General features: G+C 47.9%; 1 protein-coding gene across 6 annotated transcripts in view; it reads right to left on the reverse strand.

The window, feature by feature from the left end:
* MYH10 (myosin heavy chain 10) overlaps positions 1 to 26,032 on the reverse strand; it is a 121,588-nt gene that overhangs the window by 53,109 nt on the left and 42,447 nt on the right. For 4 of the 6 annotated variants that reach the window (XM_045083358.1, XM_045083361.1, XM_045083357.1 and 1 more), the window contains exons 5-13: positions 23,068 to 23,170; positions 22,476 to 22,505; positions 15,932 to 16,024; positions 7,992 to 8,055; positions 6,227 to 6,325; positions 4,177 to 4,320; positions 3,834 to 3,929; positions 2,841 to 2,959; positions 2,120 to 2,272 (exon numbers count right to left, since the gene is read on the reverse strand). In XM_045083358.1, coding sequence (XP_044939293.1) covers positions 2,120 to 2,272; positions 2,841 to 2,959; positions 3,834 to 3,929; positions 4,177 to 4,320; positions 6,227 to 6,325; positions 7,992 to 8,055; positions 15,932 to 16,024; positions 22,476 to 22,505; positions 23,068 to 23,170 — 901 coding nt within the window. The remainder of the gene's footprint in view (positions 1 to 2,119; positions 2,273 to 2,840; positions 2,960 to 3,833; positions 3,930 to 4,176; positions 4,321 to 6,226; positions 6,326 to 7,991; positions 8,056 to 15,931; positions 16,025 to 22,475; positions 22,506 to 23,067; positions 23,171 to 26,032) is intronic. The other 2 variants (XM_045083360.1, XM_004760190.3) reach the window with 1 other exon arrangement.

Genomic DNA, 26,032 nt, shown 5'->3' on the forward strand with positions numbered 1-26,032 from the left:
GGTGGAGGGGTGGAGGGCTGGAGAGATGGGAGCGTGCAGGGGAGGAGGGGTGCAGGGGTAGAGGGGTGGAGAGGCAGAAGGGTGGAGGGCTGGAGGGCTGGAGGGGTCTATCTTTCACAAGCGATCACCTTACGTAGTAGAAGTTCTCAACCTTCGCTCCCTCCTCCACACTGTCCCCGCATAGCAGGTGCCCATGAATAACGTCTTTCATTAGGAAAAGGGATCTTCAGTTAGGGAACGTGTAATCCATCTCTGAGGAACGGATTTAGAGTCTGCGAAAGCCGTTCCAACTCTCCCCCCTCGGGGTGCTCTCCTGTTTCCCAACGAGGTTGTGCTCGGAGGGCGGACGGCCTGCCAATGGCAGCGGGGTCTGGGGACAGAGGCCGGCCCGCTGGGGCCGACTCACGCGGAGGCGCGTGCATCGAGGATGGGAGATCTGACTGCCTGATTTGGCCTGGGCAGTTCTGTGGCATGGCACTTCGCCAAAAAGGATTTTTCTACTTCTTTCCCATGGAGCCGCCAATGGCATTTTTCTATCATCCATTCCCACAGCAGTAACGCATGGCACAGAAGGACAGACGGACAAAGAGCTGTGTTGAGAGGTCTCACGTTGCCTGCTTCTCCAGACCCTTCCAGAGAGTCTGTGCACTCAGATGTGTGCATGCCACCTTGACTTTAAATTTGTCACTGTGTCTTGATGTGTTTCCACAGATCCGTACTTTGCTGTATGGAGATGCTGGGATTCAGTGACTCAGTTTCCTAACGGTGGACATTGAGGCCTTTTCTGTTCTCTCCCCAGGACAAAGAACGCTTTCTAAATAAAGGCTTTCTAAAGCCGTTCTAGCTTTTTTATATTTTTCTACTGTCTGTCTATTCATAGGTCAAATCTGCCCTTTTTCAAGTCCTGCAGTTTTATTATGTTCTGTATCTTTTTAATATCCTTTTCATTTCCCAGAATTTTACCATTATTTTTCATTAATTCACTTGTCAAAAATGCCGATCCACGAGTTTTGAACACATATTGAGAGATAAAGTGGAGGAAATTCACACCTTTATGGTGCAGGCTTTTCCCATCCAAGAACAAGGCATGATTTCCCGTTTGTTCTTCTGTTTCTCACGGGAGCATTGGGAGGGCACCTTCTGCTAAACTGTGCCTATTTCTTCTTAAATGGATTTTTCAGAATCTCATGTTTTTGTTGCAGTTGGCACTGGGGATCTTTTCTTTCATTGTATCTCCTGACTGTTTGTATAGGGGAAAGTGACAGATTTTTTTTTAACGTGACATGTAGCAGGCCACCATCCACGATTTCTCAAGGTTGTTTTTTGTTTTTTTTTTTTTAACAGATCAGTTCCTCTTAGCGCGGTCTCTCCAGGTGGCAGCTCAGCAGGTAAGACTGCTTGGACCACTAACATTCAGATCTCATCAGGAGAGACCGAGCATTTTAAAGTTCCTTTTCAAGCAAGACGGCTCACCACCCAGTCGCAGCCAAGGGCAACACGGATCCCCAAAGTGTGTGATTTAGTATTTGTACCTGAGCATCCAAGAGACACGTTTTTAGGAGATCAAAACTACCGTCCTTCTTGCAAAACTTTCACAGACGTGGGTCTCCACACCCAGGAGGGACAGATGCCGAGTGTGTGGACGAACCCAGTCAGAGCGACAGTGAGACAGACAGACAGCACCATCAGACGCTGCGGCTGGGATCTCTGGGACACAGAGCACAATCTTCCGCGGTTCCTCGTCTGTGTCTGTTCCTCCTTGTCCCTCCTGGCAGCTGTGGTTTGAGCCACGCTGGCTTTCTAGCAGTTTCTAACACTTGGTGATTCTCTCCCCTAAAAGACCACTGGGCTCGCTCTCATCATACTGGGGGCTTCTCCTCCTCCAAGGGTCCTCCCCTGTTAACTGCCAAGACCCCTCCCGAGACTCCGCTTCTCAAGCGGCGCCCCCTCTCCTCCATCCCCCAGGTTTCCTCACAGCACCCCTGCTGGACTCGACTAGAAAGGCGGGGACTGCACCAGGGTCACAGGGGCTGGCATGAACACAGACTCAAAGAGGAACAGATAAGACAGCAGGGGGAGGGGAGGAAAGAGCGAGAGAAACGGAGACGGAGAGACATACCTCAAATATCTCGAATCCAGCGATATCCAGGATTCCGATGAAGGATGCGCCCTGACGCTTGGTCCTATCTAGAGCTTTGTTGATCCGGTGAACGAGCCAGCGGAAGAGCCGCTCGTACGTTGCTTTTGCCAAGGCCTCTACTGCAAAATCTGCCTGTGATTAGACAACACCAAACTTTAATTCTGGAAGTGATCTCAACAACACAATATTAGGGTCACCTGGAGTTTCATGGGCTCCCCAAACCCAAGAGCATTTGCTACCAAACCCCGTATCACTTTCCCGTAGCACGGGGGGTTTCGGTACAATGAAACTGGTGATAACCGATTTTGGGGATGGGCAAAGGTGCCCGGGAATAAAGAGAGCCCTCACGACGCCCACAGGGGTCTGCGAATCGGCCCCCATCTGAAAGGAACCGGCCATGAAACGGGTGCATCCGACCCCCAAAATCTTGGCGCTGGGCCACTCGCATGGGGGCCGGGGAGCCGAGAGCCCCCACTGTGGCCGCGCCCCCAAGGCGGACGACCTGTTTCCCCGGGAGAACCCAAAGGCGACATTTCACATTTGCTTTTTAAACAGTCCCTTAAAAATGTTTCTGAAAAAGAGGAAAGGGTACGAGAGCAGGACGATACACGGCACCAAGGAACACCCACGATCGGGAAGGTCTCCAGGCAACAGTGCGGTGCGTCTTTCAGACAGATGTGTGCCCACAGTGGGAGCTCACCTGCTCCTTGGTCTGGGCTTTCTGCACGTAGTCTCGGCCGACCTTGATCCGGGGCGTGAGGATGGCCCGGGTAAACTCCATCACATTCATCCCAAGCAGATGGCAGAGCTTCTGTGCAACTAGGGTGTGACAAATCTCCTAAGTACGAAACCTTCACCTGGGCCTAGTCGCGACCTACTCAGTAAGAAGCCTTATCTGGACACGGGCTGAGCAAGGCTTCAGGAAGGACAAGGTTTGGGTCTGCGTCCTTTCCAGCGAATCCCACTCAGTCCGAGACAGGCCACAGATCCTTACTCCGGGCTGCTTAACTAAGTCCCAGAGCCTCAGAACCCACGGAGGATGCCCAGGCTTAAAACTGTGTTTAACGGGCGCCTGGGTGGCTCAGTGGGTTAAGCCGCTGCCTTCGGCTCAGGTCATGATCTCAGGGTCCTGGGATCGAGTCCCGCATCGGGCTCTCTGCTCAGCAGGGAGCCTATTTCCTCCTCTCTCTCTCTCTGTACCTGCCTCACTGCCTACTTGTGATCTCTGTCTGTCAAATAAATAAATAAAATCTTAAAAAAAAAAACAAAACTGTGTTTAACATGTCAAAGCTGGAGATCTCATTGTAAAATCTAGATTTCCTTGAAAAATATCAATATTTGGCAACATGGGGCCTCTCTTCCCGGCAGGGGAACAACAGGCCAGAACTTGTACCTACGGTCCCATTCAGATGAGCTGCATGGGGTCTATGGTATATGCTGTCCTGGCCCCATTACCCTACATCCCCCCCGCCCCCCACCCAGGGCTGGGACAGTGTGTCTACTGCCACCCCGGCTCCTCCCTCACTCAGGGACTCATTCGGCGGACGCTCCACTCCAGACGGCTCGGAGGAGTGTTGCACGAGCTCCTTCCCATGCAAACCGCCCACATGCCCAGAGGACAGCACGACGAACCACAGGACACGGCGTCACCACAGCAACGCAACAGAAACAAAACCCGCACTGGTCCACGTACCTGTATTTTCTGGCATGGACGCTTGATCCGTATTCCTCTCCTTTTTGAAAGAAATGTTTCCGAACTGTAGCACCGAAGACACTACTTTAAGCATTGCTTTATATGGATGTGAAAAGCAAAAAACAAAAATTATTGCTTCAAAATGTAGCAGAGACATATCCTCATTTATCTTGTGCTAAAAATCAGCTACACAGAACTTTTCGGCAACGTGGGTCCCATAAGGAATTTGTAGGATCGGGGCGGTTCCTGTGATTTGCTTGGTTGTTTTTGGGGCTACGTCCCTCACCCCCCGTGGGTACGTCTCATCGAAGGGGCGGCAGCCTGGCAGGGAAAGCCCACATACACAGAATCTCCTCGTGAGAGAAACCCATGATGTGCATCGCCTCCATGGTCTCCTGGAAGTTATCCTTGTCTTGCTGTCCCGGGATGGGGATGTAGCCATTCGAGAGGAATCTATAGTTATTAAACCCTTCCAGGAGCAAATCCGCTGCAAGGAAAGAGAATGGGATATGGTGTATACATCCCTCCGCCCCAAGGAGCCCGCGGCCGATCGCAGGGAGCGGTGGCTCGTGTCCTCCCCACCAACACACATACTTCCTGCCATGCTTTTTCTCTCTTCGTAGACACATTTCAAAACCACACAGTTGGGGCGCCTGGGGTGGTGGGGGCTCAGTCATTAAGTGTCTGCCTTTGGCTCAGGTTATGGTCTTGGGGTCCTGGGATCGAGTCCTGCCTTGGGCTCCCTGCTCAGTGGGAAGCCTGCTTCTCTCTCTCCCACAACCCCTGCTTGTGTTCTCTCTCTCACTGCGTCTCCCTCTGTCAAATAAATAATCTTAAAATACATAGTTCTCCAACAGCTACGTCAGAGAGGGAAAATAAGGGGGTCAGCTAAAAATTGCAACCGGGAGTTTTGGGGATGGTGGTTTACAGGCTCTATGAAATCGGCAGCCGGAAGTGATGGCTGTCCGTCGTCCAGACGTGAAAGGTACAGACCCAGACCACTGGCCCGACCAGCACCCCGAAACCCTTTCTCCAAGCCGTCTGTCTGGCATAAGTTTGCCTTTGCGAGGGCCACACAACCTGTGTGTACAACAGACTATTCTAACGGCTGCTGCATTGGTCACTTGCGTTTTAGGGACCATGGATCAGAATGGAACGCTCCCTTTGAGAAGTGTGTTTCTCGAGAGGCGGGTGTCTCTCAGGGGGGATAGGAACAGACGGGCTCCTGAGCCCCACGCTCCATGTTCCCACGTGCTCTCCTGCAGACTTTCTGCCAAGCAGACTTTTTGTGGCTCATTTTTTCCCTGCAGGTCTCACTCTCGTTTCTGGGCTGAATGCTTTCGCAGGTGTGTGTGGTTAGCAAGAACCTGAGCCCTGGGTGACAGATGGGAGTACAAGGCCCGTGTCTGTTGGGATCCCTGGATAACACACGTAATGGTCACATGGAACGAGCCCTGAATTCAAGACTCAGAAGAAATCAGGAAGTTGTACATCCTCCCCTCGCCCTCAAAGACCTCTGATCCAGCAAACTTCTGACCGGGAACTTGGCCCCCACCCGGTCCCAGAGCTTCCAGTCCTCAGGCTTCAAGATAAAATAAACAAAAGTCTACTCTAAGTTCCTTCTAGTACTTGTGGAAGCATACGTAAGTGTTTAGTTGTAAACCTGGGAATAAAAATATTTACTGAATGTAATTTTATTTGTTCTTACTTTTTATGCTTACAAATGTTGAAACAGAACTCAAAAAAAAAATTCTTCGTCTAATTTAAAGCTTCTAATTTTGAATCTTTATTCATCTGAGAGAGAAAGAGAGAGCACAAGCAAGGGGAGGGGCTGAGGGAGAGGGAGAAGCAGGCTCCCCGCTGAATAAGGAGCCCGATTTGGGACTTGATCCCAGGACCCCAGGATCATGACCTGAGCCGAAGGCAGATGCTTAACCAACTGAGCCACCCAGGCGCCCCTAAAACTTCTTTTAAAGAAAAAACACATACAGAAGCTAAGGTAACACTGCCCACAGAACTGCTACTTAAAATTGAGTATCCCTCGCATGGCACAGAAGTTCAGTCTCGTTTCCATTTTGCTGTGTGGGATTTCCTCAGCATTTCCTTCTCTAGTTTGCTTTATTGTAAGAATAGAGCATATAACATGTAAAACACATGCTAATGGGCTGGTTGTCGGAAAGCCTTCTCAACAGTTGGCTACAGGTAGTTAGGCTGTGGGGGAGTCACAAGTTACATGTGCATTTGTGACGATAGGGGGTGTGATGCCTCCAGCCCTGTACTGACCAAGGGTCGGCCATGCCGTTTCCCCAAAACGTTTGCGCTCTTTCAAAAAAACTTAATATAAAAAACCATATTCCAATAAATAGAAAATAGTGAGAAACTTCGTAACTTACACTTTAGGTGTTCTCCTGCTCCGGACAGTAACTGGTAAAAGATATGAAAAGTACGCTCATCTTTTGCTTGACGAACAGCACGAGATTTTTCCAGAAGGTCTGAGCGAAGATGGTTAAGGATCGAATTGCAGAGGTGGCCAGCCCTGTCTCAGTGTCTACACAAATTTAGGTTGTAAAACACTTTCTTGGATATCTATTAGCCCTCCTGCGATGAACCATTCTGAACGATTAAAACTTGTGAGTGAAAAAGGAAAATGACGCATTTATGTCCCTTCCTCATCTCTGAGGATCACGGAGGGAGGAAACTTGAAGGTCAGGGTGCTGCCCGAGCCCACCTCTGCCCCACCGGCCCCTAATCTGGGTAATATTCAAAGAACACAGCACCAAACCAGGACCTCTAATAAGTTTCTATGAAAGGAAGTAGAGCGGCTGAAAGCAGGAAAAGTCTTCCAGCAGTTGATACAATCTCAGGAACAAGGAAACCAAAGCACAAAGGGGATTAAAATAGCATAGTGGCAGAGTGGCAGAGTCAGGAATCAGAGCTCGGTTGGACCCCATAACCCACAAAATTGACCCTGCATTCCCTGAGAGCCCCTCTTGGAAAGCCTCACGCTGCAGGGGTTGGGTGGGGGCGGGGGAGGCCCTTGACAGCCACAGTGTTGCTCGGACTTTCCAAACACCAGAGACAGCCCTGATCCAATCAGCTACTGGCCTGCTCTTGCTGTTTCTCCAGAGCCGGCTGGGAGCAACCCCACCTGGGGTTCCCACTCGGCACCTGCTCACCCCCAGCCCGCTCCTGCCACTCGCACCACGGCACACCTGCCTGGGCACCCGGGGCGCGGATCTGAGACTTCACCAAGTGAATTAATTCCGTATATGCCATATAGCTAGATTTTCAATTAGATCAACCCAAACACAGCCTCCACATTTGGCGGAACATACGTTTGCGCGAATGCCTTAGCAGACCGATGCGAAGAAACTCCAAATCCATACCCGTCATTTCACAAGTGATTTTTGTTTCTGGCTCTGAACGTATTCAGAGACGTAAGCCACAATTCTGAATTAATGGGAAAACGTTGATCTCTCCCTTATCTGAGGGATTGAAACACGTATGTCTATCATGGGATCTCTCATACTTGCCAGAAGGAGCAGAGAATTGTCACCTGGATCCTTCCTAACCGATATACCATCATTCAGAATCATCTGTATTATTACTTTACTCAAATTGATTCTGTACTGAGTTACCACTCCTGAGGGCCGCGCTGGGCCTGTGACATTTCCTCGGATGATTCTACGTAGTTGACATTTGTTTTTCCTCTGGTTGTCTCCTGAACATTCACTGAAACGACTTGAACTCTGCACGTTCGTGGGGCTTGTTTTGGGGGACACATGCCCATCCCACGGATACCAGGAGCAGACGGTCAAAAGGGGCCCCCCCCACCCCGCTGAAGAGTGGTTCTGTAGGATGGCATGCGCTGGAGTGCATCGTAGCAGCCTTTCCTGGCTCACGAGCAGGCAGTCCTCAGCTCAGCGGGACTCTCCACGGCCCTGGCCACGTGAACAGGGCAGGACCCAGTGTTCAAACAACCACCACCAGCAGAATAACACTTGGGAGTTAACACTGAGTACCTGACTGAGTCATGACCTCTTCAGGCTTCCGTCCAATCATCTGGGTGACCGGAGGGATATCACAGGGGCTCACCCCAAGGCTGGCCAGAGAGGGCATCACTCCTGAGTTTGGAGGATGCCGTTACGAAAAGGATACACGTTTCAATATTGGCCCCAACGATGTACCCAGTGACATCAAAGTTGATCCGAATAAACTTGCCCTGAAAAGAAACCACAACAATTAAAAACAAGTAAGGACACAGAGAATATAAACAAACAAAGTGACAAACCACTGTGCCCCGCCAAGTATCCATGAGTTGCTTACAAAAATGGGTCGTAAATATCACCCCAAAGAGAAACGGAAGGGAGATTTCCCCAAATTTCTGTAAATTTCCCCAAAGCAGCAACAGGACAGGTTACCTTCCTGGGCTTTAGTATAATAAAAATGAGACCCTAATCATTTCGAACTCAGAAAAAAATTCTTCTACATAATCTGAGATAAGATTTCACAGCATTGAAGGAACACTGTATCTGGCCCTATCATGACAGGCTTGAAAAAAACCGGAATAATAGAATTTCCTAGGAAAATGGAAATCTACTCAAGGGGAAAAAAAAAAAAAAAGAGAGAGAGAGAAAACTTGAATAGATCATAATCACTAAAAATGAAATATAATTACTTTTTCTAAAATGATGGATTGGTCTGATGAAACAGTTTTGCAAATTCCTAAGAAAAATTTAATGGCCTGACTAAATATAACTGTTCTACAGAAACAGAAAATAGTGATTATTTCACTGTTCATTTCATAAAGTTATCATAATCCTGAACACCAAAACCAGTAAAGTGATCATAAAAATGAGAAAGCAAATAAAAGCAAGTATCCTCATGAATTAAATGTCTTGCAAAACCACAAACCTGACAAATGGCGACAAATGGTTTATTTGCTGGCCTCTACACTTGCTTGTTACAGGAACAGTCAAGGGACTGAAGGGCTTTCCTTGGGCCATTGGACAAGCTGATTCAAAGATTTACAGGGAAACGGAAAGGACCTAAGAAAGTCACAGTGATGTTGAGAAAGAGGAGCAGAGCCTCAAGGACTTGCACCACTGATTTCAAAAAGCTGTGAGTTCATTAGGACAGGTTGGTTGGTATTGGTAGGTCCATATGGAGATACGGATCAGAGGATCAGAAGGGAGTCCAGAAACAGACCACACACACATGGTCAATTCGCCTTCAACAAAAGGTCCCAAGATAATTTAACAGAAAAAGGACCAAGCTTTTCACAAAACGGTGCCTGAAAAATTTTGGGTTGTTGCCCTTGGAGGACCACAGTGGTGAACGGATAGAGAAACTGAGGTACAGTCACACGGTAGAATTTACTGAGTGATATAAAGGGACCAGAGAAACACCCACCAACGTGGATGGGTCCAAAATACCCACAATGCTGTATGAAAGGAACCAGACATAAAACGCTATGTATTCTGGGATTCCATTTACTGGACGTCCTAAAGAAAACAGACCACAGAGCCAAAACTGATCAGGGGTTCCCAGGGCTGGGGCAGGCGGAGGCACCGGACGACATGAAGGTAAAAGGAAGGTTCCTGGAGTGAAGGAAATAGTCTCCCTGGGCCATGGGGCTGGCTTCACTACGGAACACATTTGTCTAACCCCGTCTAACTGTACACTTAAGGGCACCTGGGTGGCTCAGTGGGTTAAAGCCTCTGCTTTCGGCTCAGGTCATGATCCCAGGGTCTTGGGATCAAGCCCCACATCGGGCTCTCTGCTTGGCAGGGAGCCTGCTTCCTCCTCTCTCTCTGCCTGCCTCTCTGCCTGCTTGTGGTCTCTATCTGTCAAATAAATAAATAAAATCTTTAAAAAAAAAAAAAAGGTGAATTTTACTGGATGCAAGATTTAACTCAGCCTTATTTTTATAAATAAGGATCTCTTAGGACCCCTTGGATAAACACCAACAAAAAAATATAATTAAACATCATTCCTCCTATTTCCTATGAACAGATTACACACGTGGGCTACACTCTCTGCTGGGTATCCAGTCCTCTCTCCCAGCCTCTTACACGCTACGCCCCTTTGTATCCTACATTTATTGCATAAATACGTGCTTTAAGTACCATAAACGGAGCCGTCAGTATTGGGATGCCACCACAAATTCTGGACAGTATGGGCTGAGTAATGCTGCGGTAACGCTGACTTTTGAAACTAAACACAAAGGGAGAATTCATTAAAATCAATACCTGATTACATTTTTTTGTTCAAGATGATGATCGTTCATGAAGAACTCACCCAATTTTCCAATTTTGAAAACCGCAGACTGAGCTAGGAAAACCAGGTGCAACAAGAAGACACGTGGGGCTCCTGGGGAGGGGGGAGGTACCCTACCTCATGTGACCCGAAAGCCTCACTTTACATGAATCCTATGACCATGGCCTTGAGAGAGGCTGACCTAATGCCCCCTGCCTCCAACGGAAGCAGACTCGGGAGATCGTGCTCTTTTGACGCCTGAAGGGTGCTGTGGTAGGGCACCTCTAGAGGGCCAGCAGGGGCCACGGGGACACAGAGGAAGTCTCAGAGGAGGAGCATCACTTGAGCTGAGGGAACTGACAGCTTATGAGCCGGCTGCCAGCTGAATGGTGACTAAAGGGAGGTTCTGTGCTCGTTTTCTTTAAGCTCTTGGAACCAGAACCACCATGAGCGGCAGGAGCCCGTGACACATCACAGTGGGATTTGCCCTCTTGGCCACAAGAGAAACCACGCTGTGATTTTCAAGAGACAGATCCTTCTGGCTGGCGGCAACCTGAAGTGGCCCCTGTCGGCCCCTCTGGGGGCAGCTGTTGCCCAAAATGAGAAACCCATTCAGGGAGCAACAGGCTGGCTTTCATCCAAGGCCAGGTGATGGGTGTGCATCTCCAAACTGCACCAGAAGCTTCTATCATGAGCAAAGCAGGTTGAGGGAAGGGGTCTCGTTCCTTAGAAAACGGATGTGAGGATTGCTGGGGTGACACGGACAGAGTGGAAGTACAGGGACACCCCCAGGCTGGTGTGAACAAGGTGCTAAGACTCTAGATAGGCCCAGAGGCCACGGGGTGTGTCGGGAGGGCTGCCTCGGGCTCCAGGTGAAATGGCCGCGTGCCTGTTTCCCGCTGGAGGCCACACTCAGTCTCTGACACGGTCACAGCTGTCCCCACAAGTTTTCAGTTCGGGGGGTTCTTACGGGACGAGCAGGGACTGTGTTCGACTTTCTTACAAAACTGTTCCGAGGGCCTGCTTGCTAACGAAGGCCGGTGAGGACATAGGAGCGTGACCGAGCTCTCCTGACGCAAAAGTGCACGCTACTGGGGACTACCTGAGTGACTCCACTTGGAGGGAAAATGCAGAATGGCCAAATACAGAGAGGGACTCCCTAGCGGAAGACGGGCCCACCCCTGCCGGTCAGAAACTGGAGCCCCTGCTTTCAGGGTTTCAGGACAAGAGCTCACTTGACGTAAATCTCCCATCTGGAATGCGTGTGGCTTCCCCAGAAACACAACGGGCCTAACCGGGAACGGCTCTTTCCTGAGGGTAAAGCTCTCCTCGGAGTCCCCTCTAACACGAACCAGACGCCCGCATCTCTGAAAGAAAAGCTTTTTCAGGAAATGATTTGTCTCTACGAGATCAAAGGAATGGCAGCCAATGGATCCGAAAGCCTGCGGAGTTGACGGTTTCAAATACTTTCACCGCAAGCCCGTGTCCTGTACAAAATAACTCCACCGGCTCCGCTGTACACGCCCGTGCCTCTCGGTGGCACTTTTCCCTCCCAGCCTGACGTGGGACGCCACTCCCCAAACCCTCTGTTCCCTGAGGGTCTGGTCCACGCAAGACGCCCCGAGCTCAACTGCATAGACCTGGATGAAGGTGGGCTCACCAGCAAGAGTGGAGGGAACCACGCAGTAACATAAATATGTGCCTACTGTATACTTACACGCTGTAACATAAATATGTGCTTCCTGTATATTTACTGTAACATAAATATGCGCCTACTCTATACTTACATTGGTGAGGCCCGGTGCCAGGGACTAAGGACCCAAAGAACAGGGAGATGGGCCTGACTGTGAGAGGCATCACACGCCAGCAGGACAGGGTAGAGCTCACTCACAGACTGGGAGGAAAGGCAAGAGGACGCTGTGCACAGAGCGACAGAGAAACGACCTCAGATGGGGTTTTAGACCCACTGGGTATTGAGGAGAGACAGGAAGAGAACCGTGGGCAGATCTGAAAGGCATTCTAGAAGTGTGGCTGACAGGATTCGCTCCAGTCTGGACACAAGCCACAAGGACAGGCTGAGGACAGGAGGATACCTAGCTATTTTATTCCTCTGGGTTTCTGTGGCTTTATTTCATCTCACGCATGCACAAGTGGGTGACCTGCTAGGACCACATCCTGTCAGAAGATGGAAGGAACAGATTTTTGAATAGAAAAGGTCCCACTGGAACGTGTGAAATCTGAGAGCTCCGTTAAGACATCCAAATGGAAAGAACGTAAGAACCACAGTGCCTGGCAAAAGACAGGAGCTCAGTAGTTAACTGAGGGGCCTGAGAGCAAAATCTAAATTCTAGAAGATGTGACGGAAGGATGAGCCCAAACCAGCTACCCTCGAATGCCTGAGAAGCAAAGTGTTGGCTATACCCACTGGGAGTTGCCAAAGGGATGCCCGCAGCCAACTGAGTTCCTGTCCCCTGGCACAACAGATTACCTCACCATTTTTTATGGAACCACTAAAACCAACTACTTGCTGTGGTTTTGTGCAGTTAATGCCTCAGGATGGGTTAGTAGCTAGCTACTGCTATCTCTTTAAAAAAAAATCCTATATAGCGAGGCACCTGGGTGGCTCAGTGGGTTAAAGCCTCTGCCTTCGGCTCAGGTCATGATCCCGAGGTCCTGGGATCGAGCCCCGCATCGGGCTCTCTGCTCAGCAGGGAGCTTGCTTCCTCCTCTCCCTCTGCCTGCCTCTCTGCCTACTTGTGATCTCTGTCAGATAAATAAATAGAATCTTAAAAAAAATCCTATATAACGATATAAAGTTGACTTTCTAAGAGCCCACAATGATACCTTTGTTTCTCCTGTTGAACAACTAGCTCTGTGAGAACACTGCCTCAGTGAAAAATCTTTTCTTAAAGAAGATTGACTTTTAACAGATTAGACTGAGTATAGTTGAGACTGTAATCCAGGAGCACAAGTGCTGGGGGAGGGGGCATCCAGCCGAAACTGGGTTTATCGAGGATCTAGATTAGATGGGAGTGCCTTGCCGGAGTTGATCCTGCTAGAAAACTAAGAAACTTAAAAAAAAAAAGAAAAGAAAAAGACAGAAAACGAAGAAATTCTTCCTGCCAGTGGGACACAAAATAGGTTCCTACTAGAATTGCTTCCATCAACCTTGGGCATAGGATATGTAAATAATAAGCTTGAACGAGACTCATGGATAGTAATTACTTTGCAAATAAATTCCAAAAAGCGATGATCCTGATTTAGACTCCAATTGAACTGGGGTTTCTCAACCTCGACAGAAATGGCATTTTGGGCTACATAATTCTTGGTCACGGGGCCTGTCCTGTCCACTGTTGGATGCTGAGCAACTCCGGCCTCTACCCACTAGATCCCAGAGGCGTACCACTACCGTCACCTGAACCGAAACAAAAATGTCTCCAGACACTATCAAATGTCCCCCAAGGTTCTCCCATTGAGAGCCACAGATCCACAGTAATGCAAATTACAGCTCACAGCCTGCCTCTGTCAATATGGAAATCTCTCTAATGACCTGTGGTAGCCAACTTCCAAGATGGCGCCAGTAATCCCCAACGTCTGGTGTTGCCATCAGAGTGCATTTGTGCAGTCCCCTCCCACCGTGTTTCAGGGCTGGTCTTTGTGATCAGTAAAATCCATCAAAGGCTTGGATGTACCAAGGCTTGGGTGACTTCCAAGGTCATAAAGAACACCGTGTAGCTTCTGTCTTGCTCTCTTGGACGACCTGCTCTGGGGGAACTCCAGCTGCCACGTCAGGAATGGGCATCCCTCCAGAGAGGAACCAAGGTTCCTTGAGGTGAGGAATCAAGGCTTCCCGCCAAAAGCCACCTGAGTCAGCTCAGAAGACGATCCTCCCGCCTCACAAGCCTTCTGAGGACTGTAGCCCCAGCCAATACCACCTTAGCAACACCTCCATGAGGGGCCCCGAGTCAAAACCGCCATCTCACAGACACTCTGAGGTGATACAGGTTTCAAGTCACCGGGCTGAGGGCAACTTGTTACATGGCAACAGGGAACCAACACGGAATTATTTGTCCATCTGTCCCAAACACGACATCACCAGCAGGTAGATGGATCCCGACCACTCAGTAACAGACTTGCAACATTCTTTACCAAAGGGCTGGTTGCAGTTTATCTTTGCCGGGCAAAGAGAAGACCGTCACAAAATGCTTTCTCCTGAATTTCAAGTGTGGCTCGGGGCAGTGGAGGTGGGAATAGACTGGTAACTTGATTTATGTGGTAAAATAAAACATTTTCCACTCAGAATCCTTATAAATCCTCACAGAGATTCACATGCCAAAGCTGGTAGCTCGAGGTATCTTCAATCCCATGATGTGGCCACCAAACACAAGGCTTTCAGAAGCAAGAATTTAGGATTTAAATGTGGCTCAGGCTCAGTGCTGATGATCCAGGAGATAAAAACTCTACCAATGACGCATGGTGTCCCAGATCTTTATGAACCCCAAAGTCACAGCCATGCTTCATGCCGACACAGGTGTATTTGTCATCTCACTCAGTACGTAAAAAGCTAAAATCATTACCTAAAGAACTTGGGTTAAATGAATCTTCAAAATTTATCTTACTTATGCGATATTCCAAACAAATACATCCCTATTTTGCGCCTAACTTGGGAGAGCCTCTTGTACTTAAAATTATCTCTGAGGGTGTCACGGGCTGAGTCACGTCCCGCCCCGAATTCTTATTTGAAGTCCTAAGCCCCAGTGCTTCAGAACAGGACTATATTTGGAGACATGGTCTTTAGAAAGCTAATTAAGTTAAAATGAGGTCACTAGGGCCCTAGTCCCACATGACTGGTGTCCTTACAAGAAGAGAACAGGACACAGGCGCACGCAGAGGGAGGTCTGTGTGGCCGTCTACAAGCCAAGGAAAGAGACCACAGAGAAAACCAACCCGGCCGCTACTTCAGTCGTGGACTTCCAGCCTTCAATACTGAGAAAATCATCAGAATAGAAGTCTCTGGACTTCTACAAATACTTCTAATATCAGGAAGGACAAAAAAAAAAAAAAAAACCCAGAGAATTAACTCTCAACGATATAAGTAGAAATAACTGAAATTGAAGACCCTCTCCGATCTCACTGTGGAAACAGTCATGCATCTGGAGGACTATAATCCAGGGTAAAAGATGGATGGCAGGTGGGCCCCGTTTTGCCATATACGGCTCTGGAGGGAGGTCTGCCACCGACGTATCAACTGTGAGTGGCTGGACGGGGAGTGCAGGGTCTCTGCAGGAAGGCCGATCTGGCCATGCCTAGGACAGCCTCAGGTACTCTGGGACTGATGGTCCAACAGACAGAGAAAGGGATGCTCTCCAGGAACTAATAGAGCCCAACAGCTAAGAAGAATTTTTACAGAGAAGGCACAGTACTGATCCAATATTCTGAGTTCCTATGCTGAAGAATCAGCGAGTATGAACGGGACAAGTGACTATGCTGAACACCAACGCTGTCTGGGACCCACGGACACCCCAGTGCTGTGCGCTAAGTCCTCCACAGGCCTCTCATTTTGCCGCCACATCAAACCCGTGACAAGCATTACAGATCAGCCCTGAAGGCAATTATCCATCCATATAATTATATACAGTAAATATATCACTACAATCACTCCTGGAAAATTGAAAATCCCATGCGACTCATCACGTTTCTACCAGGCAGTACTGGTCTAGCCTACGTCTGTTAGCCTCTCCTTAAAATCCAGGGAGAGGCAGTACTCCAGCTGCTTAATCACGTCAGACATCTACCCAGACGTCAGAGAAATGAAAGGTTTCTGGTGCTTTCAAACTTACGAAGCGAGATGAATTATCATTTTTCACAGTCTTCGCGTTTCCAAATGATTCCAGAATTGGATTTGCTTGCAAAAGCTGCCGTTCAAGTTCCCCCTAAAAGACATTACACATATGCACATACACACACACACACAGACACACAAAGCAGATGTATTAATCTCATGTCTATACTCCAATCCTCAGCAGAAAATAGGAAACAAAAACTTGTCCTATTCTCCTCTGTTTCCATTGTGGTGCCACCTGTAACCTTCTTGGCTTTGTTCTTGGTCCCATGAACTCTGCTAAAGGAAAACAATTAGCGTTTATAAAGCGATCAGAAGGAGAAGGAAAGGTGACATGGGGCACAGGAGGCAGGGCACATCTGGGTTTTCATGAAATGAAATGAAATCTAGCAGGACGCTGCGATGAAGACAGTAATACACTTCTGTTCATTTCTACTCTGCCTTGTTCCAGGGAGGCAAGGCAGCCAGTTCTAATAATAACCCTGGGGGTTCAGTCCTTAAGTGTCTGCCTTCAACTGGGATCCTGATCCTGGGATCCTGGGATCAAGCCATGCATCGGGCTCCCTGCTCCATGGGAAGCCTGCTTCTCCCTCCCCCACTCCCCATGCTTGTGTTCCCTCTCTCACTGTCTGTCAAATAAGTAAACAAATAAATAATCTTCAAAAGGCTAACTATAGAGTCTGTGATAGGCTCTGTGTCTTTACGCGCAAATCCAGCTCTTCGACAGATTTTTACAAACAAAAAATGTTAAGAATATTAACAGGTGCCTTGATCATGACCCATGACAGGAAGCTGTATGAGAAAGCCTGATGCTAGTTCTGGCCACGAAAAGCAGGAGAAAGTGATGCTGTGTTCCTGGGATGTCATGTTAGAACTGCATCACAGGGCTTAGAGAAATCTGTGTTTTACAAACACGGCTCTTACCCCAGGTGTTTCCAGATACCAAGGTATTCTAGACCTAAAGAAAGGATGACAACGCACTAGCAAATGTGATTTTCGGAGCAAAACAGGGTCACAAGGACCCTCCCATGGGAGTCTTGATGGATGGCCAGATGCTAAGTGGAGCACTGTATCGGCAGATCCAGAAAGAAGGACAAATGTTTGCCATGCACACAAACTGGGGCGGGGGAGGACTCCTTCACACAGTGGAAAGGGTGGGGACGCGCTCGGGAGGCACGGGACACGGGGAGGAATGCTCCCCACCCTCCAGTGGTTAGCTGAGCTGTCTAGATCTTGACACGGCTCAAGTCCCATCTACGACTGTGCCAGAAACTTCCTTTCTCAGCATTAGACAATATGCCCCCTGCAGAGGGAGTCTTCCGGTCATGGACGTCAAAACACCAGGTTATTTCTGATGTAGATCCTTCTAAACATTAGAGGCTCCCCAGATTTCTTTTTTAAGATTGTATTTATTTATTTGACAGAGAGCACAAGCAGGCAGAGCAGCAGGCAGAGGCAGAGGGAGAAGCAGACTCCCCACTGAGCAGGAAGCCTGACACAGAACTCGATCGCAGGACCCTGGGATCGTGACAGGAGCCGAAGGCAGACGCTTAACTGACTGAGCCACCCAGATGCCCCTCTCCCCAGATTTCTTAAAATGGGATATCCTGGTAACCAATTTTAACAGCTAAGAGCCATCATTAAAGAACAGTAGTTACAGGCATCTGAGTTTAGCTCAGGTCATGATCCCGGGGTCCTGGGATCAAGCCCCGCATTGGGCTCCCTGCTCAGTGGGGAACCTGCTTGAGTTTCTCCTCCTCTGCCCCCTGCCCCCCACCCTCTCTCTTCAATAAATAAAATCTTAAAAACAAAACAAAACAAAACTTAGCTATCATTCTGTAATCCAACAGAGGGCCTTTCTCCTGGAGGTTAGCACCTGTCTTCATCAGTGTGGCCATAACCAACACCTTGTGAACCCCTTGGTGTCCCAGCTCTGCAAACACTGGGCTCTAGAATCCTCCTTACCTCACTTGGTCTGTGGGATCAGAATGCATAACTTGCATTTTCATAAATGGGGCATTATTCTTTACACTAAACATCCACTGTTAGATCAAAGATCTAGAATAGAGGGCGCCTGGGTGGCTCAGTGGGTTAAAGCCTCTGCCTTCGGCTCAGGTCATGATCCCAGGGTCCTGGGTTCGAGCCCCGTATTAGGCTCTCTGCTCAGCAGGGCGCCTGCTTCCCCACCCCGCCCCCCGCCTGCCTCTCTGCCTACTTGTGATCTCTGTCAAATAAATAAATAAAAATCTTAAAAAAAAAAAAAAGATTGAGACCAGAGTTCTTAAAATCACACACTATCTTCCTGTCCCGACATAACAAAAATGCTTGACTATTTTACTTTTCGAATGTTTTCCTAACTTGGAGGGAAAATGTGTCCTGCATACCCTGTTTTAATACTCCCTAGACGTGGATGCAAGGACTCTCTTCTTTGTGTCAGTGTATGTGGGCGATCTCAGATTCTGTTCTTTCTCCTGCTGGCTCGTAACAGCTGGTTGTATCCCCAGGACCTGTGTGGGTCCATGTGAGGCCAGAAGGATCCCTATGAGTGTCTGCTGAAGGAATGCACAATCAGAGGTCCCCAAACTGCTAGAAGTGAACGTTAAGGGAGGGGCTGGGGGTGAGCCCAAGGCAGTAGTAGGAATCCTTTCTCTCCCCGTAGGACCTGCAGACTGGGGCACGCCTAGGCCTCTGCTGTTGGGGACACGAGGTTGACAGGGTTGTGGTACTAACTTTTCTCCTAAAGGACGGGTGACATCACCGAGACCAAGTAGAGATCTCAGTAACTCAAGAACGAATCACAAAAAGCTTGACACAAAAGCTAACATCAGAGAACACCCCAAAAGGGTCTTACATTGAGAAATTATCATGAAATTTGACCATTTTGGTGTCGTACAATTTCACATTTTGACTGAACAGCGCTAACATCACTCAACCAAATTATGAAGCCATTTATAAACCCTCAGGGGACAATGACTAAGCGTTAACCCTTCTGCTAGAATCAGATGGGAGATGTCCCCTGTTTCTAGTCTATAGGACAATGAGAAAAGTCTTTTGGGAATGTGGGGGTGGGGGAAATTAGCATTAGCTATTAAAATTATTTTCAAAGTTTTAAGTATGTAGAATTATATGATGCTTTAAAGGATTACCAATCACAATGAAAACCATACCCTTGTGGATATGGTAATACATATGTCCTTGCTGTGTAATACACATAAAAGGACTCTGACATTAGTAAACCTCCAGTTCAGCCAGCAATGGGATGTGGGCTGGGATTGTGCTGGGCTTTGCGGCCAGGCTGGTGGAGCTGCAGGTGTCCCCACTCCCCACAAGAGGGCTGAAAGTCGGTGGGAGCCCCTCACCAACAGTCCCAAGAACCAGACTTAATTTCCATGGGCTGACGGTCATTTCCATACGTGCTACTTGCCATCTGTCACCAGCCTGTCATTTAGGCCAGTAGCTAGGAAGTCACCCCGAAGCTGCCATCCGGATGTGGGTTGAGTCGAAAGTGGGCTGGGAAGATGGGCTGGCCTGAAGACAGTCATCCTTCAGGGACGGTCAAGTTCTAGAAATCAGCTGTTTTCAGATCTGCTCTGAACTTGGCCTGGGTTCAGTGGCCTGGGACTCTGTCAGACTGTGAGGGCCTGTGACAGCAATGTACCGGGAGGGAGCGTGACCCCCAGACCACTTCCAGCTGCCTGGGGGACAAAGCCAAGCCAGCCTTAACCCCGTTAGAAGTATGCCTTGCATTTATAGGTCAATGTTTGTCACTGCTTAAATACTGCGACCTTCCTTTTGAAAATTAGTTTAGATTTGTTTGCATTTCCATCATGAGGATTAAGTGGTAAAGGCAAGCACGAAGGCCTGTGGGGACAGCTCAACAGAATGAGGGCCAACGAGAGCCAACATGGCGACAAGATGGGGAAACTGACACCCTCGTAAATGGCTGGGGGGGGGCAGGGAGCGGGGTGCAAAAGAGCACCATCACTTGAAGATCAGCAGGGCGGGCCCTCAAAACATGAAACAGAACACCACCATGACCTAGCAATGTCCCAGGTGCACACCCCGGACAGCGGGAAACACAGGTCCACACGAGCACTTGTACACAAATGTTCACTGAGGCATTACTCAAAGTGGTCCCCAAATGGGACCCATTGGAGTGCCCATCAGCCAGTGGACAGGGAAACAGAAAGTGGCTTTATGCATGCTACGACACGGATGAACCGTGCAGACATCACACTGAAGGGAAGAATAGCCCAGAAGGCCATGTTCTCTAGCGTTCTCTTCGTATAAAATACGCACAGCGGGCAAATTCATAGGGACAGAAAGTAGATGAATGGTTTCCAGGGGCTGGAAGGACGTGGAAGGGGATGCCTACTGGGATTCTTTTTGGGGTGATGAGAAGGTCTTCAAGTGTACTACAGGGAAAACTGCGTAACTCAATGTACTAAAAATGGCAATGTGGGACTGTAGGAATGCATGAATTTGATGGCATTCATTAATTAAATTAATTAATTTAGTGGCATGAATTAAACCTCAATAGAGCGGTTTAAAAAAAAAACAAAAAAGAATGAGCCAAGAGACAGATAAATCAAGGTGCCTCGAAATACTTTCCCCTTTGTCCTGACGCTTCATGCTACTTTCTGGGGACAAAACACCAGAAACATATCCAAATGGTTCCTGGGACCCTGAGCGAGCTTTGCCAGTCAAGCTCGCCGTAAATACACAACCCAGGGATGTCAAACCAAAGGAGACCCTCGCCAGGTAAAGGCCTGCAACACAGAGACTACTCTGCGGAGGTGACTCTCAGAAAGGGGTTCGGGGTCCCTGGGGAGGGGAGGGAGCGAGGGCAGAGATGGATCCTCCCGACACGACCCCCTCCAGGGTCGCTGCCGCTCAGGAGTAGCCCCCGTTCCTTGAGCTGGGGAAGCAAAGCTGAGAACCAGCACTCTTCTCAGGTTTCTAGAAACAGAAGCACGGCTGGCTCTGGGCTAGACAAGTGGGAAAACACACGTGGGGAAAAGCAGCATGGAAGCTTCTGGGCTGGGAGTTCATGCAGAAGGACATGCGCAGCAGAGAAGGTGCGGGAAAACCTGCTCCCCAGGGACTCCTGCGACCCAAAGGGAGGCATGCGACTCACACACAACGGGGATCCACGCTGTAGTTTAAAATGACATCGAAACAAAGTGTTAACAATAAATGATGTGCGAAATTCCACATCATGAATTTGGAAAACCCAAGTGTGCCCGTTAATCACTTCACACTGTTTCACAAGCGACGGAAGGTTTACACGTTCAAAGGTCATGTTAGCTTGTGCCTCAAGGGCACCAAGAAAAGCTCATTTCGGGGCTAGAGGGTCCTTCTATAACTGGCAAAAGAGCCTCTCAGAGCCCTCTAGGATAACGACTTCATTACCCCTTCCAATTTGGGTGAGTGTCTGCTCTTGCTGAAAGGACAAAAGGACATTACAGGCCTTCACAGGCAGGGGACAGCTTTGCTCTCTGACAACTTCAGAATTTTAAGAAAGATACGTGAAAATCCAGGTATCTAGGACTATTCCTGTAGATACCTATGATCATTTCTTTATATTAATAAGTCATTTCTATAACATTATCTTTCCTTGCTTCGTATTTGCTCGAAACCATTCCAGTGCCGGGGAAAGGTTAAGTCCAAGACAGAAGTCCCTTTCCGTCTGGGGCTTCTGGCTTGGGGGCCGCCCTTCCCTCTCAGTGAGCACGAACACTCCAGTTAGCAGAAACACTCCAGGGGGCCATCTGTCCGTTGTTATGCTCTGGGGGACCAGCAGGGGGCGAGTTCTCTAATCAGGAAGAACAACACTCCTCCTCTACCTGCCCCAATACAGAAAATGCTAACGAGGGCGCCTGGTGGGTGCTCAGTCCTACAGTGTCCAACCTTCTGCTTAGGTCATGATCCCCGGGGTCCTGGGATAGAGCCCTGCATTGGGCTCCCTGCTCAGTGGGAAGCCTGTTTCTCCCTCTCCCCTTGCTTGTGTTTCTTCTCTTGCTGTCTGTCAAATAAATAAAATCTTTTAAAAAAAGAAAGAAAAGAAAATTCTACCTTCATCTATTAAATCATTAAACCCTTTAAGGCTAAAACACATAGGAGCCATAAGACATTAATTAGAAACATGTTAACCCCAAAGTCACAAGTCTTCAAGTTGCAGCCCCAGACTTAAAATTTAATGTCGGCACAACGCCGGCCTTCCGTGTATTTAAGGAGAATCGAAATCATTCTGCATGGTCTCTGGCACTCGAAACCCTGAGGGTTCAGTCTTCATAAACATGTGATTCAATGTCATGATAAAGGGGTAAATAAACATCAAAACTCATCTAGAAAACAAATTTGAAGCGAGGGGGCATGCTGCTTGCCAAAGAACACGTCCCTAAGCAACAAATCTCCAAAAGGAGGTGTTCACAGGGGACGTCACTCGGAACTAACCGTATCTGCTTCTAACAGAGACTCAACCTAGAGACAGAAATCAGTGCGAGCATTCAAGACTCAGAAGGGTGAAGAAAAGCACTTGCCTGATGTTTCACTGGCTTAGGCGACTCCTGCTGTTTGTTACAAACAGATAAATGCAAACGTTAGCGAGTCTGGCCCGTTTCGAGCAGGAAGCCACATCCACAGAATCAGGTCAACGTGCAGCTCAGAACCACGAGAGCAGGTGTGGCTGCCTCACCGACCCCTCCTGCAGATCTGCAGATGAAGGGTAGCGGGACTCTCCTGTTCGTACCCCTTTTCTATCATCAGCGGTCCCCAAATTTCTATCTCCATCTCCAGCTGCCGCGGACAGTTAGCAGCAACAGGCTGCCGTGCCACTTTCGGAAAGAACTGTTAAAGACACTTGAGGACCTTCCTTTGGTGGAATAAGACATCTTGGGAAGCAACACTCATCATCGTTAACAGTTCTTCCCGAAGCTTCGGAGAGGGATTAGGCTTCAAGCTACCACCACTAATTCCACTTGGCCTGTGCAAAAGACCTAATTAATAGCAATTTCCAGGTCAACCTGCTCCCTCCCAAGCGGAGGAAGTTTCTGGGTAGGGGGTGGGAACAGACAAGGGAGCGGGTTCTCCCGGCAGTGTGCCGGGCTTCCTGACGCTGGCAGGCAAACTTACAGGAATATTATGGTCCTTCCGTCCTTTATGCGAAGAAGCAACGTGCGCGAGGTACTGAATGACCTTCTTCGTGTTTTCTGTCTTCCCGGCACCCGATTCACCCCTGGAAGAGGAAAAAGCACAGGCCGACTTAAAGAAAGCTGAGCTCACATATTCCCAAATTACAATGGACACAATTAATGGAGTTGGAACAAGAATTGGTAGAAAGTAAAAAAGAGTGTAAGTAGGGGGGGGGGAACCTACTAGCAGAAGTTAGAAAACGTTTTAAAAATTTTAAATAATTAAATTAACCCAAACTTTTTTTTTTTTTTTTTTTTAAGGTGCCAGTAAGACAAAGGATAGAGTCATAATGCGGTTTTTTCCTTGGAGTTTGGGGACTCTACCAGAGAAGTGACATTTTTTATAAAAGTTCATGAAACAGGGCGCCTGGGTGGCTCAGTTGGTTAAGCAGCTGCCTTCAGCTCAGGTCACAATCCTGGAATCCCAGGACAGAGTCCTGCATCAGGCTCCCAGCTCCACGGGGAGTCTGCTTCTCTCTCTGACCTTCTCACCTCTCATGTTGTCTCTCACGGTCTCTCTCTCAAATAAATAAATAAAATCTTAAAAAAAAAAAAAGTTCATGAAACAATTCCTCAGCCCCAGAAGCGCAGCCAACACTGGAAATAGGACTCCTGAAACAGTGAAGATGATTTAATCTGAAGATGTGGAAAGGACTCTGCGATGCCCACTGATGCTCAAATTCAAGTCCAGGCAAGGTTTTCTCAGCGCCTGCCCCCAAACTAGCTGCCGACTGCTCCTTCCCCAGCGCTACCGGTGCAGAAGCTTGTATACACCTTGTCGAACCTTCTCTCGCAAACTGCGGGCTTCGCACCCTGGGCTCCCGGAGACGGGGAACAGGACCCCATGCAAGTGTTTACTATGTGTTTGTGTTAGCTTCTTTTTTAATCCATGTAACCTTGGGCAGTGTCGACACTGAGCCAGTGCACAATTCGTAGAGAAAATAAACACTATGAGTTTTGTTACAAACTGGGACAAATGTCACCGCTTCATGTTTAAAAACAAGGTTGGCACATTTTAAAGGCAGCTTTTTATTTCTACGCAAGGACTAATCTTGAAATTCAGGTAAGCTGCTAGGCACAGGGATACCTAAGTTATGGTCTTTCTGTTCAACTATCAAAGGCTTCCTAAGATCGGATTCAAAGCGAACCTATCTACACAATCAAGAAAATCTCAATTTGGAATAAAAGAAAAATCTTCATATGTGTTTGGATTTTTTCATTAAGGAAGAGAAAAAGCCCCAGAAAAAACCAAAAAACCCCAGAAACAGAAAAAAAGCACCAGAAACCCCCAAATATTATTAAACCCATGGCTAGCCAATAATCCTCTAAGCTTGTTTTATCCAAGGCTTGAAAGTCTAATTTTTCTAGTAAACTCTGACCCTTTCCTGGATGTATACTCAGGATTGTACTATGAACTGGCCCCAACTTAAATTTTTCAGGTTTACTGCTTGCATTATTATCTTAATTCTCTGCACCTATACCTACAATCTTAATTGCAGAGGGTTCGGGCAAAGGGAGCCAACTGACCCACTAGTCCTTTGAGTAAGGAAACCGTCTTCTCCAGGCCCTCACGCCACCCTCTGCACTAGGTAGGATCGTGTTAGAACCTTTCTAGCTACAAGACTTGATTCTAGAAACAACCCACTTACTGGTTTATAAGCATATTTTATATATGAAGCTCCTTAACTGCCATCCATTGTTCTACAAAAAATAGTTCCCTTGTATGTTTTATCATCTACAAGTTTTGAACTGTAGGTACTCAATAGACCGAATTCAAGGGTTTTTCTGCCTGCTGTTTGTGCTTAAAAAGGCCTTTCTTGCACCAGAATGATACCCATCTATGCTCTCATTTTTATAACATTATTATTAAATCCATCTGTATTTTCTTCCAGAACTTTGATGGCTTCACTTTTTACAATGAAATCTTTAATCCATCTGGGAAAAAAAATTATAGTTTGGGGTAAGCATATAATCAGATTTCATCCCCAGATGATTCAGCCCACATCCCAGTATCAATGGTTTGACAAAGACACTCATTATCCCGTGATCTGAACTATTATCTGATATTTACTTCTACATACAGCTTAGTCTAAGGCCAGAAACGTACTGCAAGAGTTTTGAAACAGGACGAGCCACAACAACCCCCAGCACTGGTCTTCTTTAAAACAAAACAAAACAAAACAAAACACCCAAGTAGTCTCTGAAGTGTATTTTTTCAAATAAACCTCAAATAATTTTGTCCTGCTCAAATAGTTTTGTCCCTCACCTCTTCCCCCACAGATAAAAAAATAAAAGGTGGCATTCTGAACTAATATTAATATGCATGCCTTTTTTCTTTTTTCTTTTTTTTTTTTTTAAGGAGAGAGGACGTCTTCATCTCTAGCTCTCGGGTAAATTTTGTGTTCGTGACAAGCAAGCAGTGTATCTGTCTTATCATCAATCTTTGATATCGTAGGGTCCAGCACAGCAGGGGCCGAATGAATCAATACAGGTCCTACATGTTTCAAGTTTATTCCTAGGCTCTTTTTAATATTTTTTGTTCCTGCTGTTAACATCCTTATATTTTCTACCTGGCTTCCTCTGGTGCCTGGCTAAGGTAGTAACTGCACTCACTCGACAAATACTTAACAAATCGACCAGGGTTGGGTCATTCTTCTGAGCACAAGAGCCAGAGCTGTGAACCTTTGTTTCCATCCTTGCGGAGCTCAAGTTCAGGAGAAGAGAGAAGATGAACCACAAAAACAAGCAAGAGGAGTGTGGGACATGAGGAATGCCTTTAAGGCATCAAGGAAGTGGCTGGGGGGAGCAGGGGGCAAGCAGACAGGAGCGGAGGACACCGGACACCTCCCCGGAGATGCGATGTTCTGGGGAGAGCCTCCCAAAAAGGGAGAACAGGCCAGGGAAAT

This window comes from Mustela putorius, unplaced genomic scaffold (genome assembly GCF_011764305.1).
Source record: "Mustela putorius furo isolate JIRA1106 unplaced genomic scaffold, ASM1176430v1.1 tig00000695_pilon_pilon_pilon, whole genome shotgun sequence".
NCBI lineage: Eukaryota > Metazoa > Chordata > Mammalia > Carnivora > Mustelidae > Mustela > Mustela putorius.